General features: G+C 28.9%; 1 protein-coding gene across 1 annotated transcript in view; it reads left to right on the top strand.

Annotated features, from left to right (window-relative positions):
* The window catches only part of LOC135963828 (uncharacterized), a 50,383-nt gene extending 31,736 nt beyond the window's left edge, over window positions 1–18,647 (top strand). Inside the window, exons 3-7 of the mRNA XM_065515821.1 lie at window positions 4,673–5,526; window positions 10,443–10,680; window positions 10,748–10,959; window positions 11,180–11,285; window positions 18,541–18,647. Of these exons, the coding sequence (XP_065371893.1) occupies window positions 4,673–5,526; window positions 10,443–10,680; window positions 10,748–10,959; window positions 11,180–11,285; window positions 18,541–18,647 (1,517 nt within the window). The remainder of the gene's footprint in view (window positions 1–4,672; window positions 5,527–10,442; window positions 10,681–10,747; window positions 10,960–11,179; window positions 11,286–18,540) is intronic.
* The last annotated feature ends 1,369 nt before the right edge of the window (window positions 18,648–20,016 follow it).

The following is a 20,016-nucleotide window of genomic DNA, read 5'->3' as shown; positions in this document are numbered from 1 at the left end:
TTTTTGTCATATTTTTCAATAAAGTATTCCATGAATTTTTAATTGTCAAAAGTTATAAATATTTTTGAAAAATAGAGAAATAGCTTGAACGAAATTATATCGCACCATAACATTTTTAATTCTATGTATAAATTTTAAAATAATCAAAAAAAAACTTCTCCTGTAAAATTTTGTGTTTTGTCGCTTACGATAATTTTGCGTTAAGGGCTCGATATGCCTTCCAAAATCATTTTTGTAAGGCAATAATTTTAGGATGCAATTAATGTAGCAGTAGAAGATGCAGTAATCATATTTATTGCTTCCAAATTCAGAATATAGGGCTCATTCGCAAAAAATGGCCAAATAATTGGTTATTCTCGAAAATTTAAAAATTTAAATCGCAGGTACTGAAAAACTATAAGAGATATTTACAAAATGTTTTCGTATTTTTATTCCCTATTAAGGAGTGAGATCGAAAAATTCTTAACATACATATATGTTTATAAAAAAGAAACCACTAAACTTACAGCTTTAATTTTTTTTTATTTGATTGAAATTATTATTACAATTTACAAAAAAAATTATTTTTATAGTTTTAATCACTAGTGATGAAATTTTGAACCTTTTTCGGAAACCCTTCCATTAACGTTTTTATAGTGCTTTCTGTCACTTTGCTCGAACATGTAGTCCATCTCCGTTTAAAATCTACCACACTTTTGGACACCTTTTTTGTACTCTTCAATTCTCTTTTAACAAGAGCCCAATATCTCTCCACTGGCCTTAGCTCCGGGCAGTTTGGAGGATTTGCCTCTCTTGGTACAAATACCACATTATTGTTCTTGTACCACTCAAGGGCTTGTTTGCCATAGTGACAGGATGCCAAGTCAGGCCAAAAATAAGTGGACACATTATGAAGTCTTATGAATGGAAGCAGCCTTTTTTGTAAACATTCCTTGATGTAAATTTCGGTATTTATAGAGCCCGTTGTAACAAATGAGTGGCTTCTTTTGCCGCAACTGCATATTGCTTGCCATACCAAGAACTTTCTGGGAAATTTTGTCTGCTTTTGGGTCCTAAACTTTTCTTCAACATTCCCTCGAGCATCAGCAACATAAAATTTTTGACCTGGAAGTTGCGAAAAATCTGCCAGAACATACGTTTCGTCATCCATTATGCAGCAAGAATATTTTTTTATAAAACTTGACTTCAATTTCCGTGCTCTGTTTTTGGCCTCTAAATTTTTAGTAGCGTTCCTGTCAGGAACTTTTTGAGCCTTGTATGTTTTTAAACCTGCATTAGCTTTAACTTTTCGTACCAAATAGTCCGAGCACTGAGCTAACCGGGCTGCTTTCCTACCGGATGTGTTGGGAGCTCTTTTGAAAATGCGTTCTATTTTTTTGGCTTTAGAAACATCATGTGGACCATTCCTTCTACCTGAACCAGGTTTTCTATCAACTGACAAGTTCTCCCGGTACTGTTTAATAACATTGGAAACAGTTTGACGGCAGACCTTTGTATGCTTGGCCAACTTTTTGTAAGACCAAGTTGGGTTTTGTTGAAAATATTTAATAATTTCAGTACGCACTTTTTTCTGGTCACTCATTTTAATCAGATTAACAAAAAAATTAATATAATTGACATTACACATAATAACTGACATGTTTTTCAAAGGTAACTTGATCAAAAAAAAATTCAAATAATACTTGGGTTAAAAAATGTAATGAAAAACGTGTGTTAAGAATTTTTCGATCTCACTCCTTATATTCTCAATAAATCCCAATGAGATGATCAAAAAATTTGTTTAACAAAATTTTTAAAAATTTGAAAATGGAGTTTTAAAACTGCTGTTAAAAACATTTTATTTTTTTGGTCATACCTGCGAAACTCATATAAACGTAAATATGGATATATTTTAAGTAAAAAAGAGCTTTTATTTTAATATTTATCAAAAGGTGTTAATTTTGTTCCTAAATTTCTTGTTCTAGTTGCCTGAGACACGTTAATGGCCTGGCGAATCTTTAATAACTTTAACATTTTTTGACCAATTTCTGTTTTTTATGTCTCATTACGTACACATTTCTATTCTTTTAAATTAAATTGCAAAAGTAATTTTTTAATGGAAACATTTTTACAATAACTGAAAAAAATGCCCTTGTAAATGCATCTCAAAACTTAAGATGGCTTATCTTAACCCCAACCTATTTACCTAAAATTTTTTCAGGATGATTTTTTTACTAATGTTCACCAAACTGGGGGTATATAGATATATACCTTCTATATCTCTCTTCTTGATCCATAAATCAAAAATTTTGTCAATTTTAAGCATTAATCTTACAAAAATATTAATTTTATATTCCCGTAATAACTGTTTTTGATTTAAGCATTAAAGTTCCAGCAACAAGTAAATTATTAGTTTCAGTGCTCTAGTTCTCTACTTTTACTGGTCAACCTAATTTTATCTATTCATAAAATTAATAAAAAAAACTTTTTAGTGTTATTTTTTAATGTTAATTATTTGCATTGTAAATAGAAAAGCGTATTAATTAAAAATGTGAACAAAGTTTTGTAAAAAAATGGACACCATTATATTTGTGGTCATTAAAAAAGTTAAGATAAATAAGAAAAATTTCAACATTAGCCAATACCAATATCTACTCTACTTACCGAACCCTTAACGTTTATTTAATTCTACGCAACATGCTGCTAGAATAGCTATAAAATACATAAAAATATATGTTGTACATTAAAGTATTTTTTCCCTATCTATGTTGAGTTTTTTGTAATTAGGTTAAATTTTGTATTCAAATAATCATTAGTGTTTTAAGGTTTAATATATTTTTTTATGAAATTTAAGTTTTAAACTACATTATTTCAAAAGTAGCACTAATCTTAATTAGATAAAGACTTTGTTTTAGCAGTGGCATTGTCAACAAATATATTGAATTTTTTTAAGATTAATTTAATATAAAATGAACATTTAATTTCTTTCAAGAAAGTGGCGACTGAGGTAATATGACGATGAGTTTATTTTGATATTTGCCTCTGTCGGTGAAAGACTAACGTTACCCGATTCTTAAGTTATAATATTCTGAATTTGTTTTACTAAAACTAGTTTAATGACAAAAGTTCCACTTTTTCTGAATTCAATCCGTATGAGGGGCGAAATTAATAAATTTCGCAAGATCAATTCTTATATGTTTAAAATTTGCTTAAAAAAAATCATTAAAAGTCTGGATTTTTAAAAATGATATACAAAATTTAAATTTTGTGGCCACAGGTGAAAATTGTTAAACGTGATTATAGTTAGATACAAATTTATATCAGAGCTTTTACTAATCTTAGAAAGGTAAAACTAGTCTTACATTATTAAATTTCTAAAACTAGTAAATCCATATTTTTTTGTTGAGATAACTAATTATATTTGCAATAAGATTGAAACTACATTTTCACCATTACTGTTTTTTTACCAAGTGTTAAAGAAATCTGATTACTAAAGTAAATAACAACACACTATTGGATTTTTAAAATCACTATCTGAATAAAATCACTTCTGAATAAGTTTTGATTGTTTTCATCTTAATATGGAATATGTATTTTAAAACACTTAAAACCATTTAATTGTTAATAAATTATACATAATTTCCACTTATGAATATTAATATATATTAGGGTATACCTTATTTTGAAGTTTAGCGATATTCGATGATCCCTATGTCTACAGTTATTTTAAGAATCAAGTGCTGAAAAATTGAGCAAAATCTTGCAAATGTAGAAGCTAGCTCCTATGCGAATTTCACTGATTGCTTAGGCCAGATTTTCAGGAAACCTTTTCCCAATAGACTTTAGAAAAGCTAACACAATAAGCACGAAACACCCAAATATTCAAGCACTTGAACATTTTGTTGGAATTAGACTTGAATGCAAATATACATAATTACATATGTTTGTTTCAAACTTGAAAGATATTTGAAAAAATTAAATATTTTTCAATCAAAAATCATATGGCTTGACTTTGTGTTTCCTTTTTACTGGAGAACGTTATTGATATAAAGTGTAATACAAATATACTTCAATTGGTTGACTGTAATTCAAGGCTTGAATTACAGTTGCTTTTAACTCTAGAATTCAAGAATTGAATTACAAATAAGACTAGTGTGAATAAGAATTACAACCACTCAAGTTATAAATAAATTTAAAATTTAAAAATTTTAAATCAGCAATCCAATAGAGCAATCTGAAATTAAATATTAGAAAATAAGCTGAGAAATGTTGCTTAAGAAATAATTTGATAAATTTCAACTCTGTACCCACGCTACGAACCAAAACACGAAACTTTAAATAAAATGAAAAAACTATATTCGATTTTGGTAAAATTTTCAGCGTTTGATTTCAAGATAACGTATAACAACTTTAGATATTGGGAGCTTCGGAAATGACAAAAGTGCAAAATAAGTGCCATCCTAATATACATATAAGTATATGATATTTTTACAAATATCTTTAAGCATTTTCGTACAAAAGTTCAGGGACTTATTGATTGAATGTTTAACCTTAATTTATTACACTTCTCTTGTGTGAGTTTGTTTGTATGATTTTGCATGGGCATTTAAAACAATCGTATTAACAATTTATTTTTATTATCTCTTTCATGTTTCGTTTTTGTTTTCTCTGTTTTCTGATTTTTTCCTGGCAGAATTAACGATATGTGCTAGCGCAATATTGCAACAACAATTAAATACAATGACTTTGCCGAATAATACACACCTGCCCACAGCAACAACCAATAAATCTACAAAAATCGACGACAATTTACAAAACTTACCTGTCACATCAACAACAATCACACTAACAGCAGCATCATCTGCAACATCATTGTTATTTCCATCATCAGTGTCACCGTCATCAGCGGCTGCAACATCATCGTTTTTAACGCCATCATCGTCATCATCATCACAAGCATCGACAGATACCAGACCACCTTTAAAATCCATGGAATCTGCTGCTTTAGTAGAAAAATCACCGCCAACATCATCATTAACAACAACGACATTGGATGATAGCTCTTCAAATCTATGGTCATCCCTAACAGGGACAGTAACATTAATGCATACAGAGTCACCAGCACATTCATCACTGCAATGGGAAGAGGATGACAAAGATGGTTCTAGTGAATTATCACTTTCAACGTCCATATTAAACACATACGATGCCAGTGATTTACCACCACTCAGTGAAGCTGAACAAGCAGCTAAAGATTTGTTAACCAAAGGATTTTCGATACCCACATATTTGCCACCATTTCCCGTGTTTGCTGTTGCTGATTTGCCAGCATATTTAAATACCATATCGACAACGACTACAGAATCTCCAACATCCAATCTCCGGCCATCAGATGGTTATGCTGCAAATTCACAAGAAAATCTTTTATATTTCGATAATTTACCAGACCATCAACTCCATGGACAGCAGATATCTAAACGAAACACAAGTATGGCTTCGGCCAATGTGACCGTGCAAGTGGGCAGTCATGCTTATTTGCCATGTCATGTGAGTACTACTTTAGTTATTAGAAATTGTGATCAACACATTTATGCTTTCGTTTTAAAACTTGTACTTTACATTCTAGTTTTTGTTCTTTTTTTTCCCTAAAATTGCATTTAAAACTTTATTAGATTTTTGAGCTCTGGTAATAAAGTGTAAGGTCGTTTTTCAATAGACAACAAACATAAGAAAATATTAAAAATATCTGCTAAAGAAACAAGAATGAGGTTAACTAAGTATTTTTTATTCTGTGTGTACTACATAGAAGAAATATGTTGCCACTTGCATTTAAAAAAAGAATTATTTCTCTGAAAAAATCTTGTTTATACAAAAACATTTCAGAGGCGAATAACAAAGTTTTTTTACAAACAGATTTACATAACGTGTGATTAGAATATGGAAATTTTGCATATTTTATACTATACATACTTATATAATCTCAACTACATTGGGAAAAACTGCGTATTTCAGTGCCAATTATATGTATGCTTCACAAACATAACACACGGCAACAACATCGAAAAAATTGCAGAGGCTTTTTAAATCACTACACAATTTTGATGAAATGTGGTTCCAGTTGTACAAATATGGTCCAAATTTAAAATTCTACGGAGAGTTTTTTTTTAAAAAATGTTTAAATTGTGATTTTTTTTGACGTCTCTCCACATAATTAATGGTTAAAAATTGAACCCGTTTATATATTGCATTTTAATCGGCTCAGTAGTTTCGGAATTATAATAACAAATTGAAGCAAAAAATATATTTTTTTCGTGAAAATAGCGAATTTTTTTGTTTTAAAAAAAAATATTGAAAATCGAAAACGGCAGAAATTGTTCAGATTTATTGTTTTATCGCAAATAAACATGTATTAGGAACAAAATGAGATTTCGATCATAAAAATCGATGGATTCTTTTCGAATTTATTCACAATTAAGTGAACTTCATTTTCACAAAATTGTATGTGCTTACAAGTGTGTACTTTGAGTGTAAATTTTACATGTACTTTTTTATTATAACTAAATTTGCTATTTTCTCGTAAAAAATATATTTGTTGCATCATTTTGTTATTATAATTCCGAAACTACTGAGCCGATTGAAACGCAATATATAAACGGATTATGTAAATCTCAACTTTTCTAAGTTTATTTTTATAACATCTGTTTGAATTATAATTAAATTTCATCAAAATCGGTCGAGCCGTATTTGAGCCCATTCGGAACATACATACAAACATCCATTTATATATATGGGGCATTTCATGTCCAGTGAACCATATTTTGAAATCGATGTCTTCCGATCGGGATGAAGGCACCAAGGTTAGTTCTCTTGGCTGGTAATCAAACACCATTTTTCAACAAGATCGGCCAAGTAGGTGTTTTTTCCTATCCATGTAACTTATTACTTATTGTTCTTAGCAAAATGTGTCCCAAATAGTTTAGATAGCTCTTTCTTCAAACTTTCGAAAAAAAATATTTTAAAAAAACAAGTAAGAGAGCTATATTCGGCTGTGCCGCATCTTATATACCCTTCACCAAATTATACTTTAAAATAAATTTTTTTAAATATTTTTAGGTAAACAAAATTTATTTTTTTTTTTAATTGTTTTTCAAATTTTTTTTTTTGTTTTTTAATTTTTTTTAAAAAAAGTTTTTTTCCAAATTTTTTTTAATTTTTTTTTTTTGGAAAAAAATGTGAGACAAAAAAATTTTTTTGATGAAAAAAAAATTCGGGTTAAAAAATATTTTTCCCGATTTTGGCCCATTGTAGGTCCAACTTACTATAGCCTTATCTACATCGTTGCAATGGACTTTGAAATATCTATCATTAGATATCCATATTGTCAATATTAATGACTTAGTAATCCAGATATAGATCAAAAATCGAGGTTGTCCCGGTTTTAAATAGCAAACTTCTCGAAAGCATGTCTGACAGAATTATTGAAGATTTGGATCCCGAAGATATCTGGGGTCTTCAGAAAATTGATTTCAACAGACAGACGGACATGGCTTAATCGACTCTGCTATCTATAAGAATCCAGAATATATATACTTTATAGGGTCGGAAATGAAAAATGTAGAAATTACAAACGGAATGACAAACTTATATATACCCTTCTCACGAAGGTATAATACAAAATTTTTAATATTTTCTTTCCGAAATCAAAAAAATTTAAAAAAAAATGTCAACAAAGTTTTTGATTTTGCAAATAAAGTCAAAAATTCTTCAATCTTCAATCTTTCGAAAAAAAATATTTAAAAAAAAATAAAAAAATTTTAATATTTTTTTCCGAAATCAAAAACTTTTTTGACTTTTTTTTCAAAATGGGCACTTTTTTTTCTTAAAATAAAGCTTAGATATTTTCCTTGAGGACCTATTTGGTCCTTTAGTGGGATGCGAGTTTGATATCTATAAAAAAAAATGTTTTGTAACTCAAAACATTGAATTTTTGACTTTTTTTGCAAAATCAAAAACTTTGTTGACCTTTTTTTTCGAAATGGGCCCTCTTTTTAATTTTTTTTGCTTAACAGAAAGCTTAGTGGGATGCGATTGGAATATCTATCAAAATAAATGTTTTGTAACTCAAAATATGCACTTTTTTATTTTTTTTTTTGACTAAATCTAACTTTATTTAAAATGATCACTTTTTTTAAATTTTTTTTTTCGCTCAAAAGAAAGCTTGGGTCTATTCCTTTAAGACCTATTTGGTTGCTTAGTGGGATGCGAGTGGAATATATAGCAAAATAAAAAAAATTTTAAAAAAGGGCATATTTTAAAAAAAGTTAGATTTTGCAACAAAAAAAGTAAAAAATTGCATATTTTGAGTTAAAAAACATTTATTTTGATAGATATCCCACTCGACAAAATAGGTCTTCAAGGAAAATACCTGAGCTTTGAACAAAAAAAAAAATTAAAAAGAGCCCATTTCGAAAAAAAGTCAACAAAGTTTTTGATTTTGCAAAAAAAGTCAAAAATTCCATGTTTTGAGTTACAAAACATTTTTTTGATAGATATCGAACTCGCATCCCACTAGGCGACCAAATAGGTCCTCAAGGAAAATATCTAAGCTTTATTTTAAGAAAAAAAGCCTATTTAAAAAAAAAAAAGTTTTTGATTTCGGTAAAAAAATATTAAAAACTTTTTATTTTTTTCCGAAAGATTAAGAAATAGCTAAACTATGGATTAGAAAAATCACATGTTTGACCAAAATGTAAAATTTTGACATAACTCCGAGAGTTCCTGACCGATCTTGTTGAAACATTGTTTCTGAATTACTATCCAATAGGTCAAACCTTGGTGCAAATTTCATTCCGATCGGAAGACATCGATTTTAAAACTTGACGTGAAATCCCCCGTAGGCTAAACGAGCCTGTTGAAAACACGATATGGCCGAAACCAAAGGAGCTAGCTCTCTGAAATTTTACACAAATACTCTGTACTAAAAATCCTGATATAATTTTGCACAAATTAATTCTACGGACTCTGAAATTTTACTGTAAATTAAGGCGAAAATCCAACATTTGTCCATAGTCACCATTTAATGTCCACCTCAGAAAATACCTTGAACATTCATAATTGTCTTACAATAATTAATACCTTTATTAAATTGGATATATTGATATACCACCCATATCAGAAAACTATTTTATTGTCACATACTGACGGAGGGATTACAAGATTTGGTACACCGGAATATAACACTCTTAATTGTATTTAGTGGAAGTTGTTATTTGACGCTAAAACTTTGGTATTAATAATCGCTCTACATAATTATATTCCGTATGTCCAAATTTGCTTTATAACTGTCTTAAACAATTTGTATTTGCAGTCGGAGAATAATTAAGCCAGATTAAAAACTCATATAGATACCCTTAGCTTCAATATACCGACGTAAATTATGACGTCTGTTCAAGTTATGTGACTTTCGGTCAGACTGCGGGGTATTCATGTTGTCAAGTTTGACAGATGAACAGTTTCCTATCATAAGTTTAAACATAGCGTGTTTACTTTTGAGATCATTTAATTGTATACCGCAGTAGTTTCCACCAGGAAAAAGAAAGACAGATTTGACTTTAGTTTAAATTATGTACGACTTTTGGCAAATCGCTGTAAAGGACATGTGCGACATCTTAAAATATATTTCCACAATATTTTTATTTTATAATAATCATTTTATTCACGATCTATAATAATGACAAATATTGTTTTGCATTTCAACTAATGTTATAGACACATAAATATTGTTTCCAATATATCTATCACAATCTATGCCCAACAATTTTAGAGCATTTCGCTCCTTCTAGTATTTCGATTGTAGTTGCAAACATTTTTATTATTGTCAACATCATGAAAATGGAAAATAAATGATTTTTTTTTTCGTTGATTGATTTTACTATTGGGACGGTTTATTTATACAGTGCGATAATTTAATTTTCAACAAAATTTGAATTCTAAGAAAATCTAATAAACATTTATCAATGTCAGCAAAGTCACAGCATCGCAAAATAGAAATAAATACTTGAATGAAAAAAACATTGAAAATATTTAACACACATCAAATCATATTAATGAATGAAATTAAGGTGTCAATTACACATTCGCATATTATATGAACTCTGGAGGGTATTTTAAAGTAAGCTAAAATTCTAGGTATTGTAAGCAAATTTAATTGCTGTCAGTTTTTGGGAAATGCATCACATAGGAGGGAAAAGTTCAACATTTTATATCATTCTAAATCATGTTTGTGATTGATTTACACTTTATTTTAAAATAGCCGAATTCACAAATTATGCAATAAAGTAACATATTATTGTAAAATTAACAATTAAAAGCAATTTTTATAGCAGGTGTTAAAGTTTTAACTTGTTATTCATATATGTTATTTTAAAAACTTCTTATTGAATAACATAACTTTTATTTTTCAGATACATCGTTTACAAAATAAACCCGTTTCCTGGGTACGCTTAAGAGACGGTCATATCATATCAGTAGATCAAACGACTTTTATAGCAGATCAAAGATTCCAAGCCATATTTCAAGATGACAAGGAATTCACCTGGTCATTACAAATCAAATATGTCCAGCATACGGACGAAGGCTGGTATGAATGCCAGGCTAGTTCAGAGCCAAAAATGAGTGCCAAAGTTTATCTAAGGGTTATAGGTAAGTTAACGATTTCCAGCTTTTATTATAGAATTCATTGTTAAATGCCTGCTCAATTTCAATCTAGTACCCATAACCGAATTAATTGGTGATCAGTCACGTTTTGTTAAGGCTGGCAGTAAGGTGGCACTTCATTGTATTGTACGTGGCACACTAGATCCTCCGCAGTATATTATTTGGTTTCGTGATAAATCCCAAATCAGCGAGGACAACAAAATGGGTTGGTATACTCAGCTGGATCGCAATATTTTTGGCAATAGTGGAGATAATCAGAATACGGTAAATTTAAATGATAAACTAAAACTATAAATAAATGAAACAGCAAACATTTATTTCTTGCTATATAAAAAAAACTTAAGTACTTAGCTGTAAAAAAGGTCTCATTATAATAGAATTTTGTATAACACCATTTTTCTAGACTAAAAATATCACAATTTAACTTAATTTAATTCCGCTTTTTTTTTCTTTTTTTCCTTCTTTTCGTTTTTAATTTTTGCAGATTGGCTCTTTGATTATACCGTTTGTACGCAAAATGGATTCTGGTAATTACACATGTCAGCCATCAAATAGTGCATCTGTGTCAGTTGATTTACATGTTCTCAGCGGTAAGTTGCATTCTGATTTTGCGTTTTTTTAATTTCTAACACAACTTCTACCATGAGTTGAAATTAAGCAGTTTAAGTGACTGTTGAAAGATTATAAACAGAATTGTAAATGAAGGTTGTGTAATAACATTTTAGGTGTGTTTGTGTGAGTGTGTATTAGTACTGCCCTTAAAAAGTTTATTTGTTTTGCTAAATTTGAGTAAAATCGAATAATTAGAACCCGTGCGGAAATCGATTGTAAGTAGCACTGGGTAAACAATGGTACCTTTTGGACAAAATTATCAATATTACATGATTCTCGTTTAAATTTAGCTTCAGATAGTTTAATATACTAAAGAACATAATAAGACCCATCAAAAACAAATCATTTTTTTTAGAGCAAGTCTAGTGTGTTTGTGAGTGAATGTGTTTGTTTCTAAAAATGAAGAATTGTTTATCCCGGCGAAAAATTTCATTACTAAGTAATGAGCTAAAATGATAAATTCTTTCTCTTCTTGCACTATTTACACAATAGCATTTTAATCCATTATAAATATGAAACATCCCATTTGCCATGACTAAATTAGGCTGAATTTGACAGATGGCAAGTTATCTTGGCTTTGAGGACCGTTAAGGTTTGAGGCTTATTTACATAAACCGATGTTGACATCACCACCACTTGAGATGACCATGTCCTCAAATCGCTCGTGCAGAATGTCCAATGTGGTGACTCAGAACTTGATTTCATCGGCCAAAAGTCCAACCGATTTCAAAAAGTTTAATGCCATTCAATAACCAAGGTAGCTAAATAATTAGATCAAAATATTGCCAATTGTGGGCGTGGCATGCCGTTAAAGTCAAATATTTTCTGTCATTTTATAAAAAATGTGATTTTTGTAAATTTGATCGGAAGTAAATTATTATTACTCTCAAACTATTATCGATAATTGGATGATTTTTTTGATATGTTGGTAGGATAATACCAACCCTAAGCACTTTTATTCCACTGAAATTAAAATTTGACTAAAATATAGTAGAGTAACTTCGGGTAATGTGCGTTTTGTTTTTTCTAAATTTTGGCCACAATATATATGGATATTAAAAAGTTGTGAAGCAATAAATTAGCTAATGTATTCTCTAATTGTTTTTACAGTTGAAAATTTTTCCGTCAAAGGATAAAAAATTTATGTGAAAATATTGTAAGGAACCCAAAAACCAGCATTAAAAAATTGGAGGGTAATATGGACCACTATATGAGGGTAATATGGACTAGTATTTAATACATAAAATTCATGAACCAGCTAGTCATGAATGATTAAAAAATTTAATTTCAATATATTTTTATTAATACAAACTAAAAATTCGCGTTCTTGGCTTAGATAGATTGCTTACAAAGTACATTGTTATTGTTGGGTAATATGGACCAGTAGTACATAATCAAGTAATTTAAGTGGTCCACATTACACGAACTTGGGTTGCAGTGGTAAAAAATTATTTTTACTTAATTATCTAAATGTGCTTAAATTCTTACTAATATGTGCAAAACTACGTGTACACTTTAACTATATAAAACAACCAAACATTAAATTCTACCAAGTAACTGTACCAAATTTTGTTTCTTTCTTCAGCCGAAAAAAATGTTGAGCACACGCATTAATTTCAATACAAGAATAAAAAGCCAACATATCAATTACTCATGAAAGCAAATGTGCAATTGTCGTTTCAAACAAATTGTAAAATGTACGACAAATCAGTTTAATCATACCTTCAATAGTTTCTGAAAAAAGACACTGGTCCACATTAGACGCATAGTCCATAATACCCGAAGTTACTCTACATCAGAAAAAATTTAATAACACAGCATGTATAACCTACCAGTATTCGAATTATTCGATTTTTCTCTTGTTCGATTAAAACGAATAATTCGAATAAGAGATTTTAACTTGTTCGAATAATTCGCTCACACGTTTAAAATTAATCGAATTATTCGAATAATTAAATTTTTTTAAAAAAAGTAAAGAATGAAGTTTTGATGAAGGTTTTTTGATATTTTATTGTTAAAGAAAAGCAAAAAAACGTTAAAGTTAACAATTTAAGTGTTGATAATGTTAAACAACATTCGAAAACAAAGTCCATCATTAAATTTTCATCAGAAATATTCTAATCGGGTTCTGGTATTGGGAAATTACTCAATAAAGGGAATCTGTCCAACGTTTGATATCATTGTCAGTGAACGTGGCTAATTTGAAGTCAGGCAGTGCATGATTGACTCATTTACAAATACGCAAAAAGTTTATTACGCGATGTTCAAAATCATGTATAACACAGTACAACATTTTTTAGTTCATTGCTTTGGGACTCAATTCTGACAATTACACGTGAAAGTAGCCCCAAAATTAAGAACTTCTGCATCATTAGTTTTGTCAAGTTGGCTGCCGTATTAATTTAATGGCCATAGGAATTTTTTTTCCTCAAGGTGGATTTTTATCACTTTTTCTATATTTTAGCACGGTTATATCTCGTATACCGTACGGAATATGTCTTTTGTGGCTGAAGCAAAGTTGTAGATATTCAATAGTAGAAAAAAAGTATGGAACACACCTACCCGAAAAAGGTGCATCCAGTGCCTTAAAAATCGCAAAAATGCCCATTTTTTTTAAAATTTTTTACCAATTTTTCACCTTTTTTGCTCAATAACTGGATTACAAATCCAATTATGGACTGATCACCATGAAATTAGGACGTGTGATTTGTGTCTACATAATGTATGTATACCATAATTTTTAACACATTTATTCACTTTAAAGTGATTTTCGGAAGCGGGTCTTATTTGGGAGCTATGAATAATTATGGACCGATCATAATAAAATTTTTTGACATGAATTTTGTATATATAAAACTTATTTGGAGCGAAATTTGTGTATATACATATATAAATTAAACATTTATGACCGATAAAGCCCAATTTCGGGAGGACATTTGTATGGGGGCTAGGTGAAATAATGAACCGATTTCAGCCAATTTCAACAATCTTCCTTCTTGGGCCGAACAAATTATATGTACCGAATTGGTTTATGATCGGTCCATAATTAGTCATAGCTCCCATATAAGACCCGCTTCCGAAAATCACTTTAAAGTGAATAAATCTGTTAAAAATTATGGTATACATACAAAATTCATGATAAATAACTTTTATATACACACAAATCACACGACCTAATTTCATGGTGATCAGTCCATAATTGGATTTGTAATCCAGTTATTGAGCAAAAAAGGTGAAAAATTGGTTAAAAAAATTAAAAAAAATGGGCATTTTGGCGATTTTTAAGGCACTGGATGCATCTTTTTCGGGTAGGTATGTTCCGTACTTTTTTTCTACTATTCAATATCTACAACTTTGCTTCAGCCACAAAAGAGATATTCCGTACGGTATACGAGATATAACTGTGCTAAAATATAGAAAAAGTGATAAAAATCCACCTTGAGGAAAAAAAATTCGTATGGCCATTAAATTAATACGGCAGCCAACTTGACAAAACTAATGATGCAGAAGTTCTTATTTTTGGGGCTACTTTCACGTGCAATTGTCAGAATTGAGTCCCAAAATCATGTGTTGTACTGTGTAAGACGAACTCCATGCTTTTCTTGCAACAAAACTTTAGTTTGCAATATTTTATCATTCGATTTATTAAATATTTTGAAATACTTACGTGTGCGTTTAATAACATCACTTATATACATATATTTTAAAATCATGGCCTTCATCTATTTCAATGTAATCATTATAAATGTCATCCTCAATATCACTTTTGACGACCGTTTCAAAATCACATTCTCCATCACTTTCAACTCCACTTTAATCTAAGTTGATATTTTGATTATTAATTGCGATTACTCTAATACTTCGTACCTTTTATTTTCATTGGTCCTAAGTTAAACATTTTGAAAGATTTGTTTTTAGGATTGTAACGTCTTGCAGTAATATTTATATATTTATAGAAGGAGCTATCAGAACATCCATCTACAGTGATCGGAAGTCCCTTTGTCTTTAGTTATTTGTCGAATTTCAGAAACAATACAATTTTTGAGAGTCATTATTACTTATTTATATTTGTAATTATTAAAAATTTTAAGCAATTTAATAAATTTAAATATAAATGAACATTTATTCGTTTTATTCGATTATTCTACATAAATTTGTTCGAATTATTCGTTATTCGAAAATGGCCATTTTTAAATTGTTCGAATAATTATTCGTAAGAAATTATTCGATTAATCGAACGATCATTAGTCGAACGAATACCCTAATAATTACAGAGTTTTGGCCGATGAAAAACGATCCTGAGCGACTATGAGCCATCTTGTAATCATCGACCTATAGTGCTCGCCGTTGACGGTGATGGCCTGGTCAACGTCGTTCGCAATGAAATATAGACCGATGACGCTTTTATATTTTTTATATTCACATCAAAATAAATTTTACCAAATAAGGGAAGTAGCAATAAAAGTGAGTTTTTACAGATTTACCAGTATTTATGTACTTATCGACAATTTTAAAATAAATATTATCTGCGAAATACTCAAAAATTGGCTAAATAATATTGCATTATTATTACAAACATACATATGTTTGCGAATATAAAAGTCAATAACGAAAACCACTTACTTAAATGCTGAATATGATGTAAATTGGTTCAGCTGGAATACTCATATCTCTATTGCAGCCTTAATAGTAGGTCGTTATTTTAAATTGAACTACAAACACAAAATACATATAAACTCACATGCAACCACTTTATTTGTATTACTCACTTAAGCCTCATTCAGTCATAACTACTTATTAAATCCTTTCTTTTTTCACCACTCATGTGCAGTTGAGTATTAAATTTTATGTTTTAAAACTGCTGAAATATAAAAATATTAATTTGTACAGTGGTGGCAAAAGGAATAGAAGGGATTTCATAAAATGTTGTGACTATAATATTAAAATATGTAGTGTTATATTATAATGTTATCAAAGACATAAGTTAATGCAGATTTGAGGAAACAGATTTTTATAGACGATGGTCTAGAAAATTGGTGTCTTAAAACACCAATAGCGTTAGATGACCTGTATTAAAAAAGTACTCATATGCTCCTTTTTAAAAAATACCATAAGATTAGACTTCCCGATTTTGATAAAAAGTTGAGTACATACATATGTATATATATATGAGTAGGAGAGATGCAAAACTCGTTCGTTACAAAAATTAAAAAATCGAGATAACCATTGATTCTGGTAGTCCTTTCGGAGCTTTATGGTAAGCAATATAGAAATTGTATTGATGCATGTTCTTTTCTATATTTGTACATGTCATAAAATTGCAGTTAGTAGCAAAACTAGCTTGTTCCATTCATCAGTCATTTTCAAAAGTCTCTCATTACATATTTCGTAGCAAAACTCGCTGGTTCAATGTTTTAATCATTCTATTTGAAGTGAGCTAATTTCTAAATTGTTAAGATCTTATCATTAAAAACTTATACGGGAATACAAAATTAATTGTTTGTTTAGTATTAGTGTGCTGAATTCCAAATTATTGATAAATTCACTGAAATTTATTGTTGGGGGATAATCAAGTTCCTATGTTTATTTCAGTTAGGTTGCTTAGGCCATCTCATCAGGATCTTAATTACTGAAGTTTTCCTACTGGAACCGAGGTTCCTATATATGAATGTAAAACTGCTCTATCGTCTGTGCTGATAACACCAGGTCAACTTCATTTTAAATTCAAAACTTCAAAGAGAATGATAATAGAAGAAACCCAGAAAGGACTCGGAGATTAATTACAGAACCAACATATGCACCCTAAAACCATTCTGGAATCGGGAAATGACAATTAATAAAATTTTTCCAGACCATCAGTGTTGAGATTAAAATTGAAAAGAAAAATGATGATCAAACCGCTTTGGAAAAAATTTAAGACGCTATAATGACCTACAATTTCATGCTATGATCTTGGATAATAGTAAGATTGATCATGATATGGAGGAAATTAATGTAGAATACAGTGAAGGTGACGATTTTACCTTATCAGTTTAAAAATTAAAATTTTTCGTTTATAAAATTTTTAAAAATTTACTTTAATTACTGTTTTACTACTGTTACCATAATTCTAATAATTTAAAATAAATATCAAAATACAGAAAAGTTTGTTTTACTCAGAAGAACACTGGCTTTAAGATTACTGTTGTCTAAAATGAAGATCTGAAAAACACACACGTAATAGTTGAAAAAGTTAAAAAAAAAAATCGATATTATTGGAAAAATCTCTTCATATTTATATTAATGGAATAGTGAAAGTGTATATACTTGGAAAGACCTCGTTCATTTTGAATGTCGTTTGAAATTTTAAAATGGGTTATATAATGACTGAGTTTCAGATGCTTTAATTTGCGGGTCCACACAAATATACTTTTGTCCATATCTTGGAAATTTGAGGGTATATTGGAACTTTTAAAACCGGTTTTGTAATACACTCACCCAAACCTACAACGTGCACTAGGTGATTTGCCAAGTTATTGCACAAAATTTGTATTTGTTGCACCTTGTTATTATATGCATATTGGCATACTGACTAAATTATTGTCTAAAATTGGGATTTTTAGAAATCCGAAATGTCGTATTTTTATGACTATTGTGGATAAATCAGTCTGAATTTAACTAATGGCATGGGTAATGTAGGCTAACGGGATCAAATAGCATGATCTCGGTGACCAGTTCACATCACCGCCACGTGCGATGATTATGCCCTCAAATCTCTCCTGCTTAATATCTAATCCAAATATCCAGGCCAAAAGAAATTGGTAATCATCGACATATAGCTCTCTCCATTGGCTTTGATTGTCTGGCCACTGTTACACAGTGCTTTGTTCAATAGACTAAAATCAAAAATAAGAGCATTTCTCTGATGTTAATGGAAATTATATTTTTTAATAGACAACTAAATAACACATTTCGAAGATAAATTTTTTTGAAAAAGTTAAAAAAAATTAAAAAATATAGTTGTATAACTATAAGGGTCACTCTACTGTGCATATATATAAGTGAATGTATGGTTTTGTGGATATCTAGGTGGAAGTATGCATGTGTACCTGTCATAACAATTAATATGGATGAGAATTACTTCAACAAAACCAAATTTATTAATATTTTTTACATATAAATATTGCTTTACCGACCTTGTTTTTATAAAAAAAAATTTTCAATATTTTTTTGTTTTCTTTTGTCTATATATAGGTGAATATTCTGCATCTGCCATCATGTCTGCAGCACGAACGTACACACTTAATGATTACTATCTGTTGCTGCTTTTATTTTTATTGATGTTATTACACAAGACGTGACTGTTGTTCGAAAACAATTCACTACAGCAATTAGTTTAAATATGTAGATCCATATACATATAGATACTTACACACATACGTATAAATAAACATACATAGATATTTATATAGTAAATTGTAATATTATTAAGGCCAAATGTCTCTCCAAACATAAAATAGAAATATATTAAATATAATAGCAACATACATATACAAACCAATTCAAACTGTAAATATTGTATTAGAAAATTTACAGAAATAATCTAAGTGACTTTAAAATTAAAAAAAGAAAAATTGTAAATTAAAAAAACATAAAACATATATAATAATTTGTATGGGTGAGATATTAAAACAATTCTTAAATTTAAATTAAAATATTAAACAAATTGAACTAAATTTAAACCTCTTGAAATAAACTTAAAGTTGTGAAATATCAATAAATGTTAAATTAGTTTAATAATAACAGTAACAATTATCAAAACAAACAAAAACGTAATAAAAATAAATCTTCTAGAAAGTGTTAATTTTTAAAAAATTAACATTTAAATAGATTTTTTTATGAACCTTAATAATATAAAAATCAAAATATTCTTAAAAATATGAGTGCATTTAAAACAAAAACTGAACCATTTATTTTAATATAAATATTAACTTGAACCTTCCTCTAACCTTTCGAATGTTTAATTTTGAATTTAATGAAAAAATGTTTTAAATTAATTGTTTTCAATCCAAGCTATCTTCAGGTGACATAAAGCTATGTTCTAGTCCAATGAAAATATCAATTAACATTTATTAACTATGTCATTTTCCTTGAAGGAAGTATGAAATAAAAATCGTGTAAATATTTTCTAACGTAAACTTAATAAATAAAATGTTAACAAAAATTTAATTTTAAGTAAATACAATGAATGTAATTCTTTTTCTCATAAAACAAATAAAATAAAACTACAAAAAATGTATTAAAAAAATCAACATGAAATTGTTTAATAATTTGCTAGTTTTAGATTAGAAATTCCAGGTGTAAGTATGTACTGTACGTAAGTATACCATATACCACCATGCTGGGAATAGTATTTAAAATTAAAAATTACTCAAATGGAAATTTTACCCCTTTTATTGCCCAAAATTATAATTAAATTTTATGATCATAGGAAACTAGTAACAAATAAAACAAGTAATAGAGCTATATTCGGCTGTGCCGAATCTTATATACCCTTCATCAAATTATACTTAAAAATAATTTGTTTTTAAATATTTTTATTTAAACAAAATTATTTTTTTTAAATTGTTTTTAAAAAGTTTTTTGGATTTTTTTTTTACATTTTTTTTTTAATTTTTGGAAAATAAATTTATGACAAAAAAAAATTTTTTATGAAAAAAAATTCAGTTT

Source organism: Calliphora vicina, chromosome 1, assembly GCF_958450345.1.
Source record: "Calliphora vicina chromosome 1, idCalVici1.1, whole genome shotgun sequence".
NCBI classification, from domain to species: Eukaryota; Metazoa; Arthropoda; class Insecta; order Diptera; family Calliphoridae; genus Calliphora; species Calliphora vicina.
This window is presented reverse-complemented; position numbering and strand designations above follow the sequence as displayed.